Source organism: Sparus aurata, chromosome 14, assembly GCF_900880675.1.
Source record: "Sparus aurata chromosome 14, fSpaAur1.1, whole genome shotgun sequence".
Classification (NCBI taxonomy): Eukaryota; Metazoa; Chordata; class Actinopteri; order Spariformes; family Sparidae; genus Sparus; species Sparus aurata.
The window spans coordinates 16390801-16417048 of record NC_044200.1 but is presented as its reverse complement, the minus strand read 5'-3'; the positions used below and the strand labels follow the sequence as shown (position 1 = coordinate 16417048).

The 26248-nt window shown below is 43.4% G+C and overlaps 1 protein-coding gene across 6 annotated transcripts in view; it reads right to left on the bottom strand.

Moving 5' to 3' along the window:
• The window catches only part of pcloa (piccolo presynaptic cytomatrix protein a), a 62152-nt gene that overhangs the window by 28180 nt on the left and 7724 nt on the right, over positions 1-26248 (bottom strand). For all 6 annotated transcript variants that reach the window (XM_030440071.1, XM_030440074.1, XM_030440075.1 and 3 more), the window contains exons 4-6: positions 10016-10219; positions 3005-7085; positions 1127-2664 (exon numbers count right to left, since the gene is read on the bottom strand). In XM_030440071.1, coding sequence (XP_030295931.1) covers positions 1127-2664; positions 3005-7085; positions 10016-10219 — 5823 coding nt within the window. The remainder of the gene's footprint in view (positions 1-1126; positions 2665-3004; positions 7086-10015; positions 10220-26248) is intronic.

Sequence of the window (26248 nt, the reverse complement as noted above, 5' to 3'; positions counted from 1 at the left end):
TTTTATTAATCACCAAAAATGAATCTGCTGGTTTTGACTTTCTGTGAAAGATACCATTCAGATAACATTAACTTGAGATAATTGATACATTTTACATGATTTTAATTATATAGTTTAAAAGGCAGAAAAGGACTTAATTCCAGTCTCTCTGTAGTGTTAATATAAAACAGTGATTTTCCATTAGGACATTTACATTGGGGAATTCGAGTGTATTAAAGGTTATTGGAAAACAGGGTTTATTGATCACCTTTTGTGCATCCCAATAAGATATGCGTTCTTTCCCATAAATTTGACTCACTAAATTGTAGACTCCTAAGCGTAGTTTCAAAAGAACTAATTTATTCATATTGAGCCTCTACGGATCTCTGACAGCTCAATATTTTCTTGCGAGCTCAGCTTATTTTCCATCCTTTTATGTATGTATGAGATTCTCAAGAGTGAATTGCCCAAGCAGAAAACTGACTTCCAGAACCCATGAGGGCCAGAAGGAGCAATACAGGAGGCCTAAATGAGAATGCATAACCCATCACAATGTGTTTCATTCATTTCCATGTATGTGTATATTTTACTATGTATGTCCACAGATCAAAATTATATCAGAGCTTTGCACATTACTTTGAATGTTTTCATAAAACACAATACAGTATTATTGTTGAAATACACACAGTAATACATGCACTGTAGAATTTAAATTTCAAGTAACTTTGCTAATGTCTCTATAGTAATAATGCAAATATAACCACATCCCTTGGGATAAGGTCACAGCAGTTTACAGGCCAGAAACAGCAGCATTATATATGAAGTTCAAGGAATGGGCTCCATCTGTATAACTTATATGACAAGCTGAATAAGAATGGTCGAAATATAAATGTCAAAATGAACCAAAGCTTAGAAAAACCACCAATATTGAAGTTGCGGCCAGAGTACTTCATCAAGAAATGGGCTGATGTTGGAAACACCTCTCCTAACACATCTTACTTATTACAGACCAAAATTACAGTTTAAATACAAATATCATCCTTATCTCCTTTGAGTTGAAATAAACCAACCTTTTGTGTTTTTGTTAGCCAGAACCTATGTTCTGTCTTACATTGATATAATTCAAAGTGATACTTATAGTACTCACAGTATAGCTATCCCCATACTGGGTGCCAGATGTTGCCTTATCCTCTCCTGTTGGACTCATGGGCTTAGGGTCAGACATGGATCTCTGCATGGCTTTTGGCCCTCTGGGACTTCCTGGAGAGGCTTTTAATGGGTCCTCGCTTCCTCTTAGCTTTTGTGGGCTTGTATCACCCAGAGATTTCTCATAGGACACAAACTCAAGGGATTTGCTTGGGGATATACAGGGGGATATGGGGGAATAGAGCACTTTGGGAGATTTAGGAGCATGAAGTGTAGAGGAATCAACTTTGAGGTTAGGAGTCTGACCTATCTCTAAGGGGGTAGGTCGTTTCTTTGGTGATGTCCTTTCAGAGTCAGACAGCTCCATCCTGGTGTCCATTCTAATGTTCCCATCTGTATCTGTTTGTATAGAAATCTCAGTGTGGGCTTGAAGAGACATCTCTGACTGCCCACTCCTATCACCTCTGGCAGTGCGTGGCCGGCTTTGTCGGCTTCTAGTCTGAGCCTCCCATTCATCTTGATCCTCATCATCAGTCTGCACACAACTGTCAACACTCTTTTTAGCACTTCTCTTTTTTCTCCCTGCTGTGTAGGCTTTGCTGACTGCCTCATCCTCTTCATCTGTCTGGCACCCACTATCCGTTATCTTTCGGGACAACACTGTGCCATCAGGTCCCAAGACAATTGCCTCCTGCACTCCATGTCCTGGTATGTCCCCACCTGGGTACATCTGACGAAGCTTTTGCTCTTCCAGTTGAAGGCGCAGTTGCTCTTGCAGTCTCTGAATCTGCTCAAGCTGCTGCTGTTGCTGGGCATAAGTTTCTTTCTGCATCATAAGGTGAGCCTGTCTTTCCTCTTCCTGTTGGTTCAAGATTTGCTGCTTCATAGACTGCAGCTCCTCCAGTTCCTTCTGGACCAGGAGCTGTTCATGCTCACGGAACCGCTGAATCTCCTGGCGCTCCCACTCTAATTCCTCTGCCAGGCGCTGTTGCTTGAGTTTCTCCATCTCTAGCCGCTCACGCTCTGCCTGATACTGGCCATCCCCAGGAACCATGGGTGAAGACAGAGCCTCAAGTGAAGCAGCTATGGCTTCCAGGGAGGCATCAGTGTAGGTGTCTAGGGATAAAGAAGCTGTAACTCTGGGGGCTTGGGCAGCTGTAGTACTGCCTCTAGAGATCTCCAGATTGAGTGGGGCATCGCCTTGCTCTTCTGTTGCATCAGTGGAGATAGTTGACAGGAAACTGTGCGACCGTGTGAGTGGTAAGTTCTGGAGGTTGGACAGGGAAGGCATGGTGTCGCTGGTATGCATACCTGACAGGGTGTTGTATGTTGTACTAAAGATGGACCCGGGTTGGGTAGTAATGGCATATGTAGATGGTATTGGTGCTGCAACAGAGGAATATACCACCCCATTTGATGATCTCAAAACGCTGCTTGTACCAAAGAGTGTACCAACAGCAGTTGTGACTCTGGCTTGAGAATAGGGTGGAATTGTCATTCCTGCGTAAGCCCCCTTCTTGGAGTAGTCAACAGCTTCACCTGTCAAAAGTCAAAAATATCAGTTGAGTCCAAATAATTCAGACTTATTCAATATGGAAGCAAGCCATGCCATATCCAAATTATGAAAAAAGGTGGAAAAAGAAAAACTCCAATGTTGAGATTTGCAACAAGCATAAACAGGATGTACAGTAAGAGCATGCAGGCACATGCAAAATTATTACGAAGAATGAACAAAAAAAAATAAGAAAATGAATTGTCCATGCAAACAAACAAAAACAAAAAAGCAAAAACAAACCAAAAATGCCACGTTAGCCATGAATGAGTGGAGGCAGTTCAAAGTGACATTTAAGTGACAGATCTGCAATGTCACCCCACTGACCTGCATCAGAAATCTTTGCAGAGGTAAGATCTACTGCACCATCTGTGGTACCACTGAAATTATAGCTGTTCTTACTCTTGTAAAAGAAGAGGCCAGCTTCTGCTAGGTTAGTGTCTGACATCGAGGGTTTTATTCCACCAAACCCTCTCATTCCATAAGGTGATCGGTCATACTGGTAATGGTCATCACGATAACCAAAACGGTCCTCAGGCAGGGGTGTGGTAGGTTGCTGAGTTGTGCAGCTTCCTGCAAATGGGAGCTTGTATACAACATCACAGCATACAGCTCTTTTTCCTGCAGTCAGATCCACTGGTTTGCCATCATCATCTCTGATCACAGCTGTGGCTACTTCTGCAGAAGCAGCATCGACTGATACCACAGTATTGAATGGTTTTGTTGTGGTAAGGTCAACAGCTCCTGCCACTGTTGGCGTACCTGTAGTTAATCCGTTAGCAACACTTGAAATACTAGTGGGTGCAATAGTGACAGGGGCAGTCTGGAAATTCCCTCCACCTGTGCCTGATCCAACTGAAAGGTTAATAGGGATCTCTGTACCAATATTAGTGGAAGGCTGAAAATCAATTGGGCGATATATAATTTGAGAAAGAGGCTCAAATGATTTATTTTTTGTTAGCTGAAGGGGAACTGAAGACGCTTGAGAGATATCAGCATTGTCACATTGCTGTATTGTGGCAGAACAGGTCACAATGGTGATACTATCAGTCACTATAGATACAGTGGATGATTCAGCACTGAGGTTGACCACAGATGACTGAACTGCACTGTTTTGACGACTGACATCAGTTGCAAAGGACTGTCGTCTTGGGTCAGGGCCAGAAGACAGGTCCACACCATTCAGGTCTGATCCTGCGTCCACTTTCATAGTCCTAAGATCCACCACCTCAGATGCTTGGAGGGCCTGTCCATTCTGTGCTGGCAATTGGGGCTTAGGTTTCTCCATCGAGATTGGGACACCATTTGCCCTTGGAGCTGGCACTGGCGGTGGTGTCCTTTCATGAACAACAGAAACCATGGTCCTTTGAACTTCTGTAGTGACCAGTTGAGAGATGAGATTAGGCATAACCACAGGCTGTGCTGAGGCGGATATGGCCTCAATTATGTGACAAGAACTAGAAACGTGTTTTTCTGGGCCACAAATCTCTTGACTTTCAATGGATTCTGTGACACGAGTGAATGCCAGAGGCACCCTGGTTGTTTGAGGAGGGGTTGGTTGTGGATGCTGCTGTAGATATGACTGAGTTTGAGGCTGTGGTTGGTAGTAACTTTGGGGCTGAGCTTGGCGCAAAGGTGATGCTGGGCCAGGGCTAGAGGGAGCTTGAGTTGAGACACTGTCTACTGGAGAGCTGGGCTGAGATGGCAGTGTGATGACCACATATGTGTCACGAAGATTGCTGGCATATCTTGGAGAAGAAGGGGACTTTGGTGAGGGTTGAAATGGCTTGCTCTCAGAAGAAGGGCTCAGATTCAGGGCTATGTCAGCAGGACTAGTGGGAAGTACAGATGGTCTTGGTGGTTGTGGGGCATGGGCGGGTGAGGAAGGCTGTGAGCCAGGTTTTGGTGCAATCGGTGGTTTGACTCCATGTCCTGGTCTGCTATCCCCAATCCCAGCAGGAATGGATGGCTTTGGGGGAACAGGAGGGGGGGCATGAGGTTTGTACATTGGTGTAACTGCTGGTCTTGTAGGTGCTCCTTGGGCTGCAGTCTCTGGTTTGATTGGAGTGGCTGAAGCCTGAGGAGGAAGTGGGACTGGAGGTTTCCTGGGAAAAACAGTAGGTTTTGGTGGAGTTGGAGGAGGCAGTGGTGGTGCAACAGGTACTTCTTCTATTTCCTGAGAATTAGCTCTACGTGGGACACTTGGCTTGGGGGGCACAGGTGGGGCAGTTGACACTACGCTAGGAATGCTGGGTGTGTACTGGGGAACTGTGGGCAAGGGCGATACATTAGCAATGACATGGGCTGATGTTCTTGGGAGTGTGCTAGATAAGTCCACAGCATCAGCCTGGGATGCTGTTACTGTGGTGTGAGGTTGCTGATCTGATGTGGATGATGGGGGATACTCAGAACACACTGTCCCAGCATCAGTTTCTCTAGCTGGTGTCGTATCTGATACTGCAGTTACCTCCTCTCCCTTTTTACTCATTGTCTCGTCATCAGAAGACAGTTCTCCTGAAGAGCACTGCGTCACCCTTAAGTCTGGGATGGGGTGGAGTGCCCTTCTAGATGCAGTGGCATCCACATCTGGCTCCAGCTGAGTTGGACTTGTTCCAGGAGTCAGCACTCTTTTCATTAGCTCCTCATAGGCAGTTTCAGCATCCAACAAAGGCTTCCCATCTTTGCCATATGTAACTGTACTGCTTTTGGTGACAGTGTTCTCAGCAGGTTCTAACACAATTTCTGGGGTAGTGATTTCTTTTTTTGGCTGCATATTTTGATATTCCTGCTCCAGCTTCATGAATTCTTTCCTCTTTTTTATCATGTCTTCATAAACTTCATCCGGTGATCTCAGTGTTTTGGGCTGAGCAGGAACAGCAATCTTCTCTGGCTCCCCCAAATCCCCTGTTGAATTGTCAATAAGAGACGCATAGGCATAGTCTTCAATGAGCATGCCTCCATAAAGGGACTCTTTTCCAGGTTGAATCTCACCTTTGTCAACTGTTGGAGATGTAGCCCTCAGCATTATTTCCTCATAAGCCTCATCAGCGGATTTGAGAGTTCTTCTCTGTTTTTTATCACTATTTTGATCATCTGTTGGCGAGTGAAGAGATACCGATGTAGGCAGTTGATACGTTTTCTGAACTGCTGCAATCTTTGCAGCATTTATTTCAAACCCTTCAGGATCTGAATCAATACTGGGGGAGAAATCAGAGCAGGACGATCGTCTAATCTCCTCCATTTCAGCTTCTTGCCTGAGTTCCTCGGTTGGTGAGGCATCTTCAATGGGTGACAGGTTGCTTGGTGGTGTCTTTGTATTATCTCGCCTCCTCTGGGCTCGAATTTCATCTTTGTCTTTCTTGGATTTTTTCCCTGAGCCCTTCTGTTTTTCTTGCTCCCTGAGGAGCTCCTCTTCTTCCCGTAACTCTTCTTCTTCAGAGGAGTCTTCAATAGTTGGCAGCATTTGACCAGGCTGTCTGTGTTTGGCTTTTCTGTGTTGTTTACCCTCACCAGAACGGATATGGCCGGGACTACTGCTGTCACTGTCTTCATCCAGTGATGACAGGGATGTTGGGGATGTCCCAGGTGTGAAGCTGGATGCATGTAGACTGGATGACCCCTCACCTCTTGACCGATCATCTGGGGAGTCAGTAAGGCTTTCCATTTCAGGCTCTCCATCATCATTAGGTATACGCATAGGGCTGCTGGTTGCATTCAGCTCCATAGTTTGGAATTTACGAACTGCAGTTCCAGTTTGACGTTCCTCTTCTTTTACTTCTGATCCTTCCTCTTTGTCTAGATCAGGTTTATCCAATGAGTCTCTGAGTTGCTTTTCTCCTTCATCATCTGGACTTATAGTGCTTTTCTTAGTAAGCCTCCTAGCTTTACCAGATGTGCTCCTCTCTACAGACCCTGTTTTCTTCTGTTCCATTTTTTTCTTCTCATCCTCCCTGATCTTTCGCCGAATTACATTTTCCTCATCAGACGGGGAAGCATCCTCGTTCTCACTCATTTCCATGATCTGTTTTCTGATAAAATCTTCATCATCCCCTGACATTGGGCTCTCTTTTCCAAAGCTTTCACTGCTATCATCCAGGGAATCTGCTCTGACATCCATGGGCACAAGGAGCTTTTTCTTCATGGTACCTTTGGCGTTCTTCTCAGAGAGTTCTCTGTCCTCTTCTGAGCTAGGTGAGTCAGGTGAGAGAGGTAGCACCTCTAATTTACGTCTGGTCTTTAGAGTGTCTGTTAGTTTCTCCTCATCCTTTGGTTGCGTGCTAGCCTGGGCCTCAAGAATGGGAAGAACAGTGCTTTCCAACTTTGCTAGGTCTGATGGGCTGGTGGGACTGCCATCCTTGGCAGCCATTTCTTTGTCTCCAAGCTCTTTCAAGGTCTCTACCTTTTTCACCTGTTGGATTAAAATAAGACACAATTAAGTTTTTGCAGGAAAAAAACTGTAAATACAAATTGTTGAGCAAACACAAATGGAGAAAAAAATTATCCATGAGTATTTGTCATACATGAAATGAAAAACTAATGATCATGTGACAACAAAAAAGTGAAACATACAGTATGTCATGAGAACATTCTTAAATATGGTAGAATATATAGTTTGGCTTTTTCCATTAGCCTCCATATGCCTTCATTTATTTCTGTATCTCTTTTTTTGATTATAGCAGAAATAAACCTAAAAAGATAATAATATAATCTACCACCACTTGTGCTAAATACTATGGTCACCTCAGCGACTGTATCTTCATCACTGGGCTTTCCCAGAGGCTCAGCATTAGCTTCCTTTGTCTCCTCCACGTTAGTGTTCTCCTCCTTTGGGCCTTTGTCCTGCTCACTAACTACAGACACTGGGATTTCAGGTTCTGCTACAGGGACAGCAGCTACTGATACAGACACACCTCCATTTTCAAAAGCTGTCTCTAACACTTCTTCCTTCTTTGATATTGAGTTATTTTCTACATCAAACTGTGCAGCACCATCTTTGTCACAGACTGTGCTCATCTCTGATACTGAAATAGGCTCCTGGATGTTGCCTGCAACAGGTTGTGACTCAACCTCTTTTTTGACGTTTTCTTCCTCCTCTTTGATTAGCACATTGTGCTCTGGGACTTTCTCAAGCTGTTCCCCATCACTGCCTGTTAGAGCGGATGTCTCTCTCTCTATTTCACATTGATCTTCAGCAGCAATGTTTGATTTTTTTGAACCAGCTTCGGTCTCATCCCGAATGAGTTTCTCCTCAATGTCTTTATCGCCGACTGGCGCCTCACTAGTGACACCTGACTCCTTCTCTACACTTGGCACTGACTCCTTGCCATCGACCTTTTCCTCAGATGTAACCACTGCGTTCTCAGATTTATCATCTGCCTTTAACATTGTATCTATAGGTGTCTGCTTTTCCTCTTGCTTGGCTTCACTCTCTGCTTCAACCATTGGCTTTTCTGTCTCCTCTGACAATGATACTGTCTTAACAAGGCTTTCCTCAGCAGGTGATGGTTCCTGCTTTGTTGCTGGTTCTATCTCTTTATGTGTCTCATCTTTGGGGATTTCTTCAGCAACAGGCGGAGGTAGCTCTGTTGTTGTTGTTTCTGATTCTTTTTTGTCAATTACAGGACAAATATTCTCTGTTTCAGCAGATGAGGGTGCAGGACTTGATTCTGCTTTAATAACCTCCTCCTCCAGAGGTTTCTGGTCATTAGCCTTCTCAACTGTTTTCTGTTCGGTTGCCTCTCCTTCTAAAGCTTTCCCTTCGTCAGCTTTTACCTCAATAGATCTCTCTGCAGCTGCATTATTCTGGACTTCTTCCCCTTCAAAGCCTTTGGTATTAGATAATTTATTCTCAGTGCCTGCCTCCTCAATAGCCCTCTCCTCAATAGTTCCTTTTTCAACAGCTTCCTTCTCAACATTTTTTTCTTCAGCAGTGTCCTTTATTGTTTTCATCTCAACTGATGTTTCCAAACCAGCCCTCTCTGATATTCTCTCCTTAGCCATTTCCTCTTCAATGGAAACTTTTTCAACTACTTTATTCTCAACAGTGCTCTCCTCTTTAGCTTTCTCCAGAGAACTGGTCTCTCCTTGAACTGGAGCAACAGGAGGTGACTTATCTTCTGGGCCAATTGGAACAGTCTCCTCCTCTTTTTCTACAGGTTTGTTTTCCTCTTTATTAGTTTGACTTTCCTCCACTGAAGCCGAGACAGGATGTTTGTTATCTGATACCTCTGGAGAACTTTCAGATTCTACACATTTTGCTGGCTCTGGTTTTAATTCTTGCTGGGTCTCCTTAGTTTTAGGGACCTCAGCATCATCAGCTGGAGTTACATTTTCTACAGCCTCAGCTGGAGGAGGAGGTGCACCTTCCTTGGATACCGGTGTCTCTATATTTGGTTCTGGTTCTACTTTTATTTCTGCAGTAACGTCATTCTTGACATCAGGTGCCACACTCTCGGCCTCTACTTTAGTAGCTGTATCCGTTTGCTCAACATTAACAGTGGTGTCTACTGTATCTGATGGAATCTGACCTGTCGCAGTTGTTTGCGGTTCATCTATCTGAGGTTTCTCACTTTGTTCAACCTCTGCTATTTTCTCGTCTTTTCCATTTGTAGCTGTGGAAACTGGATCAGGCTGAGGAGGAACTTCCTGCGATGCTGCTTCTGCTATCAAGTCAGGCTTTGGCTCAATCGGATCTGTTGTCACTTCTGGAGGCTTTTCTCGAGTGGGCTCCACTTTCTCATTATCTGTCAGGGGAGCTGCAGCCTCATTCTGAATAATCGGGGGATTTGGCTCTGTTTCTGCCTCAGCAGGGACTGCTTTATTGTCTAAACCTGTATTAGTCAATAGATTTTGTGTCTCACTTTCCGCAGGGAGAGAAAGGTCCTCTGTCGCAATCTTAGAGCTACTCTGCTGTTCACTGACAGTTGAACCCTGTGCTTGTTGCTCAGCATTAGATGGCTCCGTCTCAGAGTTAGGAGGATCCTCTGCTGCTTTCCCAGAGCTACTCTCTTGTTGCTCAACTGCTGCGATTTCACTGACAGGTGAACTCTGTGTTTGTTGATCAGCATCAGATGGCTCGGCCTCAAGTACAGGATGGCCCTCTGCTATTTTCTCAGAGCTGTTCTGCTGTTGATCAACTGCTGGGATACTCTCCGCTACACTCTCTGAAATTTGAGCCTCTTGTTCAGGATGTATTACAGGCTCAGACACTGGTTCAGCCGCTAACGGTTCTTTCTGATCCTCTGGCTGTGGCGTTTCCTGTGGGGTGCAATCAGGAGGTGGGGTACTAACAGAGAGAGGGGCATTGTGATCAGGTTCAGGAATGGCTTCGGGCACTACCTTGGCATCAGGAGCTGCTGGGGTTGGGTCTGCTGCTTCTACTACAGGTTTGCTATCTACAGCAGCGGGGGCAGGGGTGGAGGAGGGAGCGGGAGCAGGAGCCGATGGTTGCTTCTTTGGGGAAGCCATGGCTGGTGGTGGCATGTCTCCCAGCTGGCCTGACATGGCTCTTTGGGTCTGACAGTTGAGGCAAAGCCATTCTTTCTGTAAGACAAAGATAAGAACAAATAATTAATATAAATTAAACTTCATGTTTTTTTTTCCTAAACAAACTGAATAAACAAACCTTCTCTGTTTTCAGGACTGAATAGACAAACTGATCTTAAAGGACAACACAATTTCATACTGTTTTACTTTGTTTATATGTGGCGGACCCTGCCACCTTTCTTGCTACAAACATCCTCTTGATTTTGACCCACTTATGCGAAGAGAACATGCTTGTACGTAGTTAATACGTCACTGTGACAAGGGCGCCACTGTAACTTCTTCTATTTCAAGGGAAGCTTGTGCATTTATGAGACTTAAGAAATAGGCCCATGTATAATGCATGGTAATGGGACAGGGGTTTACCAGGGCATGTCAGAAAGGCTTGGGTGGCCTGTGCAGACATTTCAAGGAGCAGAAAAACAGAGAGACTGTCTTTGAACACTTCCATGTGTTTTTTTGATTGTATGACCTGGTGTTCATTTGTATATGCATGCTTTAAAACATGACAGTAGCATGTACGCACACATCCTAAAGCGGTTTTCCACCCTTGAAAAACATTCAAGACTGAAAAAAACGAGCTCTTTGTGAATGGCAACAGTTTTTTTTTTCCCCAAGACTCTGTGCTCCCCGAACATCTTATTTAGCTCCAATTACACCTCAATTCAAATGCTGAAGCCTGGCACAGGCCAATTTAAAGAATGTGTTCAGTGCAAAGTACAATAAATGACTATAATACGCTTGTTGAAATCACCTGGGAATGTTAACAGTGTTGCTACGCGCAGTGGGACAAGAAACAAACACACTGCTGGAACAGCTGTTCTAACCTGACATCTCAGAGCTCTGCTTAATCTGTCCTGTCATGCCATTTTTTTTTTAATTTTGTATATTTCCAGGTACCCACTTAAAACACAGGACTCAGAGGAACACAGCTAGGCCGAAAGCTCTGCAGGGGGTTATGATTCAAGAGCTGCAGCTATTATTGGAATTAGTATCCAGTATGGCTTTGCTTTAGCTAGAAATGAAAAGGGATGATAGACAATCCACATGTTGGGATTTCAGAAAACTGTAGCTATAAACGGTGCAAATGCATACACACACTTATCCAATTAGGGTACACTAGACCAGAACTCACTTAAACGCTCATCTACCTCACACACACACACACAAAAGAACCACAGTGGGTCTCAGAGGAAGTGATAGTCAGCAACTTTCCAACCATTCCTCCACTCTGACGTAAACACCTTGTTTCACACTGCACCGAGTGCTCCAACACTCCTCTGTGACACCCCTCTTGTGAATGCCTTCGCCTGGCTTAACAGGAGGGTTTATGCTAAATTCGGGCTTCAGAGAAGATCGCAGCCTGAATATTAAGCCATGCAGCAGACAGACAAGTCACCGCTCTCCAAGCACAGAGAGACACAAAGGAAGAAGGCAGGCAGGAGGAGGGTGGAAGAAGAGCACAGGGAGTGTCGCAGCAGCAAAGTAGGGTTAAATAAGGCATGAGCCACCCTGTTTCAGTCCGTGCTTAAACAGCAGGGAGAGGATGACACTCCTGCATACACATCTCAGTGGCATGCACCCAAATTTCAAAAGGCAGAAAAAGTGTTTTGACAGGGCAAATATTTTATAGTGTGTGAAGCTGCCACTCACAAGATCGGAAGAAATGGAAACAAAAGCGATGATCTCAATATCAGGAAGAGGAGACGGAAACAGACACACGTAAGGAGGCTAACAAACAAAACAACAACACACAGAGATGCCAGAGCTCCATCCATCACGAAGGTTTGCTGACGTCAGTGACATTCCCAGACAGAAATCTAGTAAAACCTCAGACACAAAGATGGACACAGTACAGACAGAGGTGCATTTGCATGTTTATGCATGCGCCGGAACAAGCAGCCGCTATCACCATGACCCATCCATCGCTGCTGGGAGGACTGGAGATGGGAGTTCCTCCAGCTTGACGGCTCCATCAGTTAAACGAGAGAGAGCAGGCACTGAGAGCCAGAGAGATGTCCGTCGATACGATAAGACAGTCGGTCAGCCTCAGCCTCTTCAGAGCCAGTCATCGCCGATGTTATCAGTGCACCGCAACAGGCACACTTAAAGCTTTAAATGCCAAAAACAGTCGGTCTGTGCGGAATCTAAAAAATGGAATAACCTCCCAGTGAAAACAGACACGTTAATCTAACTCACTACTGCTAAGTGACCACATCCAATGTATGTCCTGCTGACACGTGTTACACAAATCACCCCGAAAGGCCGGGAAGTCATAGAGTGTTTTCCTGGCCTCGGTTTAAAGCTGAATAAAGGAACCAACACATTTCAGATGTTTGTACACAGTGTACACTTTCTCATGTAGACTGGATCAGTTTACAGGAAGAATGTGGATGGATGGCTTCACTTTTGGGGAGCTGTTATGTCATCTGTCTATAGATAGTAAATGCCCTCAGCAATTAAAATGTGAGGATTTTCTGTGTAATGCTGTTCAAAAAAGTTGTATTTCTGACAGTGGGGCTCTTGGGCTCGGAAAACAACACAAGGAGTCTACAGTGCTTTTTGTATCTGACAACTTAAAAGAAGTGCTCCTGATGCATGATATGCGTATCTACAAAAAAAGAGGAATTCATTTGCAAGACTTTTCTCACATATTTTGACATGTGGGAGAAAATGTAAGAAAAGTTTGTTCCTGCTCCAGTTAGGCAAAACCCAAGATGCTTGGTTTCATCATTGGCATTGGTGTTTCTTTTCTGCAGGTGGCTGTTAATGTGTTTCTCTCCACCGTGCTGTTGTTATATGTGTTTTCATAGCTTCCTCTGTATAGTTAGACAGCTAACTTTGTATCAAGCTTCTGAGGCTGAACATAGAGACGGACAGGTTGGTGCGGAGATGATGATGAATACCTTTTTAACACAGCACGGGATGGTGAGAGGAGACAGTTTTCTCCTCTGGGTGAGATCTCCCCCTTCCCCCCATTCCCACCAACAATGATTTTATCGTTCATCATGATGTTACACTGTGGACGCAGATGCCAGTTTGGTAGACATCGCCCAACCCTTGTTACGAGCCTAATTAGGATTTTCCTCTCCTGAACCGTCTTCTTTTGCCGTCAGGGTAGATTTCTCACCTGTACCACCATACCCATCCCAAATTTATGGATCGAGTGCACAGGTAGTCGTACACACTTCACTTGCAGCCTAGACTTGTAATTAACACTAAGGAGACAGGTGTATTTTTAAATAATCTTTCCTGCTACAAGCTTTCAAATAAATGCGACACGCCTGAGTGTATTTCTGTCTTTCTGCCGTGACGAGCTCTGAGTGAACAGCAGCACGGATGATTCATAAAGCAGAGGAGTCACTCACTCATATTGCCAACTTTACAAGGACGTTTCTTAGCATCACATGTGTATGGATACTGGGAAGTTGACACACACCGACACCCACAGAGATGAGCTTGTGACGGTGTTGATGACTTACATACACTGAGATGAAAGGCACAAAATACCTTGGAAGGAAATGACAACCTGCTCTCCCTTCCTACATAACACTTCTCAAACAAGTACAAGATTATAAGTGAATGAATAGGGGCAGATTGAGTGTTTCCATCTCCAACTTAGCATCCTTTTCAAACTTCCTCCAAGGGCACAGAAAGAAGACTGACTGAAAACCGCAGACAGAAACCAGATCTTGTGACAAGATTGGCTGCAGCCATCTCTGTGTACGTTAATGTTTCCAACCGAGAGTTGGACTGTTGTGAAGGTCGGTGCAGCTCTTTGATTAAGACAAGGGATCCTATGAGGATTTTACCAATCTAAATATAGATAGAGCCTGGCATTGAGAGTGGTGGAACAAGAGGATCTGGAGGAGGATGGGACAGATGGATAAAGACAGATGAGAGGATGGAGAAAGAGACAGGTAGAAGCAATGTAAGGACATGAGAGAAAAAAGGGGTGATAATGTGTGTGAGGCAGAAAGGGAAAGAGGAGAAGAACAAACGAGAAGCAGGGACAATAAGTAAACAGGAAAGGCAGGAGAAAAGGAGCTGGATGAAAAGAGGGAAAGGGTGACGCAGTAGAAACGAGGGAGCTTAACGGTCATCGGAGGTGACTCAACATCAGCTCCTGCCAACAAGCTTAAAATGATCACCCTTTAAATCTGCTAATCAAGTCAGGAAAAGCTGCAGATCATGATGGATGCCAGGAAAGTCCTTTAAATGTTACAGTAAAGGTGGATAATGTATTTGATGTCGCTTACACTTCTAGTGGCATAACGACCAGCTCTGCTAACTCCTGAAAACGGAGGAAAGAGGTAGCTGTGCTCTACCTGCATGACTTTACAATCAGTATGTAGCAGTAAAGAAACTTTACTGCATTAAAGACCATTTAAATTCAGGTAAGTACAATACAAACCTCACTATGTGGAAATGTCCCTCCCAAATGTGTAAGATACGGCGAGAATTCCACTTTGAAGACAAAGTATGAAGTATGGAGGCGATTTACAGCAGTGCCGACCAGGACTATAACTCTTGGGGAAATAAGACACGGCAGGCAGGTTTTATTTGGTCTCTGTTGAGTTTTACAATGAGTTAGCAGAGCAATCAAGCTCATCTCAGTTCGATACAAGAAAGAATCTTCTATTATTCTGTTTAGTAAAGGGAGATTGGTGTAAAAAATAATTCCTTTTTTTACCATTTTGTTATTTTGTTTACTTAACAGACTAAGCAGTGAACTCAGTACCACCTCTTGATGTACAATGTGGTATTATTAGAAACAATACATTGGAGCTAGCTGGTTAGCATACCAACTTCTACAGACATCTCTTTGGTATAAGGGCAACACTGTCTGCTGATGACGTTAGTAAATTTTTTGAATGTTTTAAACTAAAATTCCGGCAATACCTTACATGTTTCCCCTTCAGTAATTAAGCTGTCGAAAGATAAGTGTCCTTTCTGCAAGCCCGCTCAAGCAAAGTCGTTGCCCTTTTCTCATTGGTGATCATTGCTGAGTGGCCAACTTAATTATAATGCACCAGACTGCAAATAGAACATCACAGCATCAGCTCCTTTGCAAGCCAAAAAAGATCTTTGTCCTAATAAATGTCCCACAGTTATATATGTTCCCATCTCAGGATCAAGGTGCAGTGTACAAGCATTTCAAGTGATCCATGCTCATGTGTTTATGTAATTGTCGTTTGAGTCATGAAACAAAATGTTGGGCGAGCCGTGATAGCCTTAAGGTTGCTGAGCTGGGCTTTGGACCAGAAGATTGCTGGCTTTAATCCCAAAATAAGCAGCGAAATCTGAGCAGGGGAAGTTGAATGAATCGAAAAACTGCTGTCAAAAAGCCTCGGAGAGAAGTTCTTTGAACCCTCAGCTGCTTTGTTACCAGCACTAGAGCACAGTGGCTGTTTTGGTCAGATCGTAGATGGAGAATGTGTGACTAATTTTGCGTGAAGCAGGAAACCTCAGCAAGCTTCCTGAGCAACGGTTCTCTGGGTAAATGAAGGTTGAACAAAAGTTAATTATCCAATTCTATATACTGATCTTTCACTCGACTCAAAGCTGACAGATTACAAACAAGAGCCTCAATGTTCCTGCTCTCTCTTGACAAGAGTGCCAGGCTGTGTCGCTCCCTTGTGGATTTATATCTGCCTGTTAGTGGGTGAGGAAGTGCCAGGAGAAAGAGAGAATGTGTGCTTTCACGAGTATGAGTTGATCTGACGTAGGTCTGGAAATAACTGTGAGACGTCGCCTATATGTTATGCCAAGGATTAAGGAGAGAGATTTGTTTCGGGGCAATTTCTGTCTGCGTTTGTTTATCTACAGTACAGCCCACATCATAATCTGTCTGCATGTGTCAGCTCCCCCATCCGAAACAGAGGAATCTTGATTCCTTTCATTTGTCTGCAAAAGGCTAGGAAATATATTTGGTTTTAAAAAATTGTTGGCTCAGAGTCAAAGTCCCTTTGTCATCATTGTTTAATATTAAAACACATTAGTCATATTAACTTTATATGGTAATAATATGTCAATTTTGTGTTCCACCATGTGTGTACTACTATCTGCTGCCATTAGTTAGTAAGCTCAGTTAACCGTGCAGCTAGCGGACACATTAGCTGACTCTACCTGGACTAGGAGCTCTCAGCACCTTGGGGAGTGTTTGTGTTGTTGCTATGGGACCTCTTGAGGTACAAACTGGAAAGGGGCTAGCTGGTTAGCATGCTAACCTCCATTGTAGTCTATGTAACACAATACTCTCAACGTATCTTCACATTCTGCTGAAAATTTCAGTTTATTTTTCAAAGTTGTGCCCACAATTCTCACATATTGCACCTTTAAACTAAATAACTACATACGATACTATAATGGTTGCTTGACAAATCCATAGGATTATTAGCCAATACCCCAGCTAGCCTCTGTTTGCTCACTGTTTGGGTTTAACAGCCTGTGACCACAGTTTCAGCAGTTTGCTGTTTTCAGCAAAAAAACTCAACATGAACCCAGTGTTGACTACTTGCTGAGCACCGAATGGCTAACAAACAAAGTTACCCACTAGCTAACGAACAAAGACAAACATATAGCAGCAAAAGAAAGACAAACAAAACCGCTAGCCATTCCAAAGAGATGAGAATATGTCTGGGCTGTGTCTGATATCGTGTCTTGTAGTTTTTCTGCCTCAAACTGATCACAGAGATACAGACACTCACATTAAACCACTGCTATGTTGCTTTCAAGCCTCAGCCGCTTCCTTTACTTGCACAAAATCTTGCATATTGTTACAATTCTTGCTTCATCAAATGTTTATGCCTGACAGTAAATTCTGCCTATAGGTGCTGCTGAAGTGACTCAGAGGCGTGAGTCACAAGCGCTCAAGCAAACCACAATAGTCAGGTTGTCATGGTCTACACTGCTCAGGGCAGCGTGGGCTGGCACCCATATCCTTTGTGACATCCTCCCCATCCTCTCCACTCCCCTGTTGGTCTCCTCTTTCTGTCACAGTATTCTCTCGTCTCGTCTCTTCTCTCCTCGGTTTTGGGCCTTCCCTCCCCTACTACTCCACATTCACTTCTGATTAGTCCGTATGGTTGTCTCTCAGTTCACAGCTGTTCTACAATATAAAGTCTGTGTTTTTCAGCTCGGCTCATGGATGTGTTAATTCGCTCACTTTACACTGTACAGTTTAAAGTATTAACGTAAAATCTGCAGCTAGGTGTGTCCTCAAAATAAAACAATATACTTAAATAGTGTGATAGACTGGTCACTAGGATATGTTAGCATTTAACATTTCTGCAAACCACAAATGCCTCCAAGGTTGACAAGTACGGAAGCACGTACAGATTCATAATGAGAGTGAGTCCAACCTAGGCACCATTCCCCACCTCTCTTAAACCTTAACAAAAGGACATCGTCACACCCTGATTGGCTGGGAGGGTACATTATAAGCTGTTTTTCGTGGCAACCAAAGCCCGCTCTTTTTCACAGGAAGACAGACCATCACCAGCTGTTTTTGCGGTGACACAACCAGGTGTATTTTAAGGAGACATGGAGCCGTTTTTGTAGTAACCAAACCGCAATATTTTTCACAGATGTCAGACGATGTCAGATGTGACGACCAAAACAGTTCATTTAAGGCAAACCATGAGGTCTGTCAACCCTACCCAAGTGTTGAATTGTGTCTAAACCTAAGCACAGTGTTGTGACAGGAGAAAACTGAAAATTGGACGTAAAAAATACATTTTAACAGTTATGCAGAAACAATGATTCTGCCGACGGGGGTGCGTGGGATCATGAAAGTTGTTGTCTTCATTGTTAAACAGCCATCACTGCTGCTGAAAATCTATCGACATGACTCGGGCCAGAACAACGGGGGAGTGAAGCTTTGTTCACATTTTGTTAACCCACGTCGCCAACTTCCCTCCTAACTCTCTCTGACTCTCTCCCAGAAGTTAAAGGATTGGGTGAGGTTACCTCGGGTACAATTACGATTTCTCTTAATTTGAACATCATTGGCAACATTTGGGATAATGTAAATACACAACTCAATAAATCAATATGTCTCTAACAAAGGTATTGTCGTTTTTTGGATGTTTTAATGCAGAAATGTTACATATATCTTTGACTGTGACCAGGATCTGTCAATCCAACAAGTGGCTTCCAGCTGCACTCCAGACACCACTTTCTACGTTCTCCAATAAGGATGAAAGGCCGACTTTAAACCTTGATAATGGCTGATCCACTTTCCTCTTCGGTTTTCTAATGCACGGAAATTATTTTTGAGAGGTGAAGCCATTTCCTAATCCAGGCTCTGCTGTTGGCCTCACCTATTGAATATCAATTTTAATGGGGGAAGTCAGAGTCAGACACTCCATCCAGAGAGCCGACTGACTTTTTCCACTCAAATCAGCAACTCTGCTGTCCGTCTAGTAAACCTTGTGTTACGAAGGGAGAGAGAGCAGGAAGTAAATACAACAGCCTGTGCTAACTGAGGCCGGTGCCAGAATGCGTGTGTTTTTCGAGAGTCTGTGTGTCTTTGCCTGCCTGTTCTTGCCTCTCTGTCTCATCAGGGCTCAGTGCTGGCACACACCAAGTCTTGGCTTTTGTCCCCCATCCCCCCTTACTTGGCACTAAAGGCTCAGTGGCTAAAATGCGGCCCTCGCTAAGCATGCAAGCACCAGTAAATTAGAAAGGGGGATAATTGGAGATCATTCTAGAGTGGAGCTGGAGGGCGAGCTGTATAAAAAAAAAAGGGAGAAGAGGAGGCAGTTTGCAGTGCCTGAGGACAGTTCATTTCAATCACAGCGGCTTCTAAAACAATGACAAAACCACTTCTAATAGCTGGAACGTGGCCCAGGAGCCGGTAAATACAGCAAACAAACATATGTAAAGTATATTCCTATTTATGTATCAGCAATTCACACTGCCAAAGTCATATAAACACTTTACTCCAGCAGACAGATCAAGCGTCGCGGACACAAAGGAACACCTCGATGTCTAAAAATACCCTCCATTTCAAGCCTTCCAAGGTGGCCATGGGGGGGTGGGACTCTATGGGTTGCCTGGTGCAGCCGAAAGACCCTTTTAAAAAGGAGGAAAATATGAAAGAGGGAACACAAAAGAAGCCTGGAGAGAGAGACCCGCAGAGAGAGAGAGCTGCCCTGCAGTAGCTTGTGTTCTCCCCTCTGTGGCTCTTTTGTGGCTGTAACTATTTTTGTACATTTCAGCCTCCTGGGCTAAGAGATGGCGAAGCTGTGAGGCAACTGGACTGCATGGGCCAGATAAACACTAACCTGAGTTAGACACAATTACGGTAAAAAAAAAACCTAAACATATTAATATCGCAACTGTGCATGTATGACAGATGATACCAAGAGGTGATGCTACTGTACCCTACACGCATATTTGTGTGTTGTATGTATGACCACGGAGGAAGCCTTTATCTGCCAGTGCATACTCAGGAGGGTTCAGACTGGTTGGGCATTGTGATTCTGTGTGCACGGCCATGGAATAACAATGAGGGGAAGACACAGGAAATACCATGTAGTGAGTGTGTGTTAGCGTATCAGGCCCCGCAGACGCGAGGATGCGCAGGACCTGGGCCTACCAATGAAAACATGCAGCAGAATTAGTTTTTGTTGTGAGGGCACTGGATATTTTCTTACATTCATTCACTGGACTCACACCTAACCTTAACAAACCTCAGAACCCATCGACAATTTAACTATTTAACCACTGTTGCGTGGCTGCTGCTGTAGCCAGTCAATATCTGGATAACGGATAACAGACATATCCAGGCCAAGACTTCCTCTACCATGCACTGGTCGTTGTGTACAAATTCTAGATTAATCGGCCTTAAATGCCTTAACGCAAGGCTTAACTCTTAACACCGAGGGGTTACAAGTTCCCACAATGTGATTATAACATGAACACAGTCTGATATGTTCAGAAAAGTATTTGTTTGGTAGTTTAACGAAGTTTGTAGTCTAGCTGAGCATGAGAAAACGGCTAGCTAACACCTACAACGCAATACACTTTATGTTTTCACTTTGTTTTAATTAATTTCCTTGCATGTGTTGAAAAACATTTTTAGTTTCCAAATTAAATCAAAGAAAAAGCACAACGATTGTAGTGATGACTAGCCTACATTGCTAGCTAAAGATGAGCTCCTTAAAAAATGTTTTTTTAAAAACATAGCCTAGGCTTCAGACTTAGTTCTTTGTCAAATTAAAACAAGACATAATGTGTTTATTAGCTTGTGACCTTCAGTGGTGATGGTAAGGGGAGTTGTGTTGCCACATCTTTATGCTAACTTAAGCTAACCAGCTACAAACTATAGCTTTATGTTTATCATACAGACACGAAAAAGGCAGCGATCTTCTCACGTCACTCTCGCCAAGAAAGCGGATAAGCACATTTCCCAACATGTAAACTAGTTTATGAAATAAATTAGCTTTGGTTAGAGCTTATGTTTTAACTTTGAATGTTGCTGGTTAGCATTTTCCTTTGCTTACAGTCTTTGAGGCGAAACAGGTGAGATGAAAGCGATGTCAGTGTTTGACCTGAATGACGGTTTGACAGCAAAATCACCCTTTCTCAAAATCTTGGACTATTACTCTACAGCGTTCAACACCAGCCACGTGTTTATAGATTATTTTTTAAGTCTTTAAATGAAAAATACAGCCAGCCAATAATAACTGAGGCATTTTGGACCGAAGCCTGCAAGGATCCTCCCGTGCCCACAGCCTTACAGCGTTTAACCCTCTAAGACCCACGGTTGTAATATTACAACGTTACCTTTAGCCACCCTAAAAAACAATCTGTTATATTTTATCTTGTTTTTTTACCACATTTACATAGTCATTGGGTCCTATTGTTCAGTCTCACGATGCTATTGGATAGTACATTTGTTAATAAGTCCCGCCTCATGGCCATGAACTCACACAACCTCTCATGGTTTCCTTCGGACAACATTGCTTTGTTTCATTGGACTAAATTCATCAGATTCAAGTAAGTAAAATGTCTTTTATATTTTTTTTTGTTGTTATTACAATGTCTAGAACATGTACATATGGAGTTTTTGTAGAACAGATTCATCAAATTTCATTTAGAGCTTGTTATATAATTGTTGTAATATTACAACGTTGGGTGAGTGTGGTAGTCAAAATAGCAGGCCTGTTGCAGTGGGAACAAACAGGTTGTATTCCCTCCACTACACCACTGCCTGAAACAGAGTGTTTTTTTATACACGGACAGTGTACATACTACCCTTGTATTGTGTTCTGATCAGATTTGACTGATTTAAAAGTTTTATCTCTAAAAAATGTAGGTAATTTGATCAAGCTGACCTAAAATTCCACAACTTTGTCCACAAAGAGGATATCAACAGACAATTCAGTTCTAAGAAAGGTGAACATTTTCCTGAATGTGGATGTGTGGATGTAAGTGGGGGTATGCATGTTTTCCTTTTAGTATGATAATTAGAGGGCATCACAAGCAGTATTGTCATGTCAAGGCAGTATTGTGTGACTTAATGGCTGGTGATTGGGATGCACATTTCTTTTAGCATGATAAGTAGAGAGCATAGGCTAAGCCATTTACATTTACATTTAGGGCATTTAGCAGATGCTTTTGTCCAAAGTGACTTACAATAAGCAGACATTATTGTCTGCCTGGTAAACATTGGGGAATTCACTATGTGGGAACAGCCAGGCAGGTGCGCCTGCCCAACTGTGACCTTGAAGACGAGAAGAGCTTGAAGAAAAAGGGGAGAGGAAGCGATGATGTCAGAGTGGAGGGGAATCACAACATCTGTGCTGTCAAATGGTCTGACAACAGGGCCATCACACTTGTGTTATCCTTTGCTGGACCTGAACCTGTGCAGAAGATTCAACGCTGGGACAAAGCCAGCAGAAGCTACACTGAACTTGAGAGGCCTTACATTGTTGGTGTCAACAACAAGTACATGGGAGTTGTGGATTTGTTGGACTCATTTACAGCCAAATAGAGGTCCCCCATCAAATCCCGTCGCTGGTACATGTACATCTTCTGGCACACCATCATCCTCTCTCAAGATGTCTAGCAAAGAGACAATGAACAGGAGACAGTTTCAGGCACAGCCAGCATCCTCTCTCATCCTGGTGAACATGGTGCTCCAAACTCCAAAGAGAGGATGACCATCTTCAGGCCAATGGAACCCAGCAACAGTGACATCAGGAAGCTCTCTGACTCCTCAGAAGAGACCATCCAAGAGAAGTGCACACCTCCCATTGCAAGGACCTAGTTGCGAATTTCCCAGTGAAGACAGGGAGAGGAAGCTGCAGACACTACACTCAAGGATACACTAACGTGCAATGCAGTAAGTGTGATGTTCACCTTCGCTTTTCATTGGACAAGAACTGTTTTTGGGACTTTCACTAGGAATGAAAGTCAGCCATGAAAAGAAAAAAAGGAATGAAGAAGTCACTAGAAAAAGCTATTTAATAAAAAAATAATAATAATTCTTCATAAAAATATGAATGTGTGATTATCATTAATGTTATATACCTTTATGGGGCTAAGTAAGCAATCAACTCTGCAAATGAACCCTTAGTTGTTCTGAATTGTTGTTCAGAGAACATGAGTACACATACAGAAATTCTGCTCCCACCTAAGCCCAACGTTGCAATATTACAACATTTCTCTAAAAACGTACATAAACATTTTTTAAAAAAAAAACTCTTTCATTTCTGCATCAGAGGCCTCCTACAACAACATCTGAAGGGTCAAAATTTTTTTTTTTTAGGTTTTTCTATATTTGGGTCTTACAGGGTTAATAATTAAGGGCAGGGAGACCATTTCATATATTACAGCAAAGCACGCTCTTCTGGTGAGTAAAACACCTTGTCGGCTGGCTACCTGTGATAATGTAGTGGTAAATATAAATGCCAGTAAACCTTCGATCAAACACCATTATAAATGTGTAATTTTTCATTTCAGTACACTTATATTTGAGGTGCACGTTTGCGATTGTTCAACTCAGAATTCACCTTGAACTATATCATTGTATCTATGATTGGATCTTAAGCTGCAGGCTATGCAATGAACCATATACTGTTATCAAGTTTCAAAACAAGGAAAAATAAACAGCTGCGACTCTCATTATCCCGCAGAGCTCGGTAAAAAAAAAAAAAAAAAAAACGTTGCAGGTGATGCGGCATGTAGCTCACAGCCTCCTCTCCCTTAGCTCGAATTCTTTGTTTTGTGCTTGTTAGCAAAGTGGCGCCTCTCCCATTTTACGTAAGACTCCACCGACGAGCGCACTCATTACTGATAAAGGGCAACGTGACATGGAGTCTGAGCCGTGGCAACATTCGCCGAGCGGCACTAGACGCAGACACACATCAACAGACTTTTCCCCGCATCAAAAGGGAGCGACGGTGAGAAAATGGCAAGGGATAGCACTGCTGAGGAAGAGTGTGACACGGAGAAGACGCCGTGTTTAAAAGGAGGAAAAGTGCCACAGACAACCCCAAAACACTGGCATTAAGTGAGTCTCCTCTAGGCCTTATTATATAGATTAAAGGGTGCAGGGAGTGGAAATGATAGAGAGATTCAGAGAAAGGGTGACAAAAAGTCAGCAGAGGGTAAAAGAAAGATGGAGGGCGGTGATGTGAAAAGAAGAGAAAGACCATTAAGGTGAGTCATTAGACATCTGAGTCCAGGATCAAGCCCTGAAAGAAAAAGACTTCCTGCTGCCCTTTAAATCCTTTTAGGAAACACAGATTAGTCCTACACACGGACACGTGTTGACACAAGCAGTGAGCAGACGCTCTCAACTTTTTAGGATTTCACAAAGGAAAGACGCGGAACACACCTACGATAGGTAAATTTGCAGCGGCCTGCATCATACTGAACAAGCTCAAATGAAACACACTGTCCAGCTTTCCACACACGACAAGTGACACACACTCTGACCCACTCGCATGCGTCAGCAAGTGAACCCCCACCGACCGCCGACCTGACAGCGAGTGACACAGAGGCGAGGCACAGTACGTAGGGGATAGATGACGCAGCCAAGGTGTGTGTGTGTGTGTGTGTGTGTGGGTGTGTGTGTGTCTCCTACAGCCATATATCACGAGGCGCTGCCGTTTGAAGATTTACCTTGCTCCATTAGTTCGACTATGTATTGTATTAGTCAGTAACAGATGAGTAAAAAAATGAGTCATCCTCCTCGTGAGCTTCCAACGTCTAGCTACATCATTCTTAAAAAACTAAACTGAGAGGACAATTCTGGCTTTAAGACAAGATGGTCGTTCAAAGGACTAATCTATATCCAATTACAGCATTGGTGGCTTGGATGCCCATCTCTCCGGCATAATTACATTTTTCCCCGCGCTCGGCCTCAATTAAGTGATTGTGCACTTCAGCTCCTCATTATCCCAGCGAGTGGCTGCAATCAAGGGCCGCAGAAAGGGACAAGAATCCAAAAAAAATTTAAGATAGTCTATAAGGGTGCCAACTGACTTTAAACAAATGGCGGCCATCTTCTTTTATAAAGCCATTTGTAGCAGTTGGGACAGTTTTGTCGTTAATGTGCTTTATTGTATCGCAGAGCGACGAATAAATAGACCGATGCGAAGTGTCACAACAATATAAGAGAGCGTGGAAGATCAAACTAACAAGCAAAATTGTACCCAGATACCATGTGGAATGATGGCACTCTGGGCGATTCGCTCTTGTGTGCCAGATGTGAGCTACAAGCAGTGCCAGAGGTCAACAACCCGAGTCCTATCATTCCACGCTGTATGCGGGCTGGAACGTGTCGGGTGTGGGCCGGGTCTGGGCCACAACAATGTTTCTATCTGGTGAGAAAGTCTCTCTAGCTCGTGGATACAACCTCTGCTCAAAAGGTCAGAAAGACAAAAAGTTTAAAGTTGAATAGTTTACATTATGGGCAATGTTTTTATTAACTTTCGGTATGAGAATTAGATATGAACAGTAATACCACCCTCATGTCTGTGGGGTAAATATGATCTGAGCTTAGTCCAAATACTAGAAAATGGGGAGCTAGCCCCAAAGTAATCCCACCAGCACCTCTACAGCTCACAAAATAACATGTTCAATCCTGTTTGTACAACACGTACAAAACACCAATACGCTGCTTTAAGGTTGGTTTTGTGTGACTCAAGAAAGTGAGCGTTACAAGCCGAGAAAAAGCTCTTTATCCCTCGTTTAAATCTTTATGCTAAGCTAACCAGCTGCTCATGTAGCTTGACGTTTAACAGACAGACGTTACAGTGGTATCAAACTTTTCATCTTACTTCCCAACGCTGCTGTAAACGTCCTCGTTTTAGCTACAGCAACTTCCTGTCTGTTTTGCAGTTAGCCATCCCTTCCCTCCTCTACACGTCACCACCCTTGCACAGCTTCTTTCTTTCCTTCAAGCGTCAGAAATGGTAGCTTTATGGAGTTCTCTATTCTGATTTGATAAAGTGTGTAGAGATGACAGAAAATATATTTTCTCTTTGAGCGCACAAGCAGGGGAAAGGAATGAAATGGATTACTGACCAACACTGTAACAGTGATTACTGTAGGAATAAAGAGCTATCAAACACTTATTCTACTTTTAAAAAAGTAACTTACAGCAGCTTTAATAGTTTGTTCTATAAAATGTCCCAAAAAATCGAAATCAAAATGGGTTAATTTCCCATGTTGTAGGCTTAACCTTCATATCGCAATCATACTTATAGAAATTATAGGAGAGTATATATTTCATCAATCCAAGAAGACACTTTCTGGCCAGACTTTTACAAAATAAACGAAAAAGAGAGGAAGAAAAAGAGCATTTCCTGTAAATAGTGTGGAGGCGGAGTTCAGTCCCGGCTTAGTTCCACTGGCGTATACAGAAGTCTCCTCAGAGAGCCAGAAATACACAGCAGATTACCAAAAACACTTAAACCACCGGCTAACAAAGTACCTAACACGTGAAGCCTGGATAGAGCTGCTGCTCAACAAACATGTGATCGTGAATCCCATGACCGTGTCAAGAGG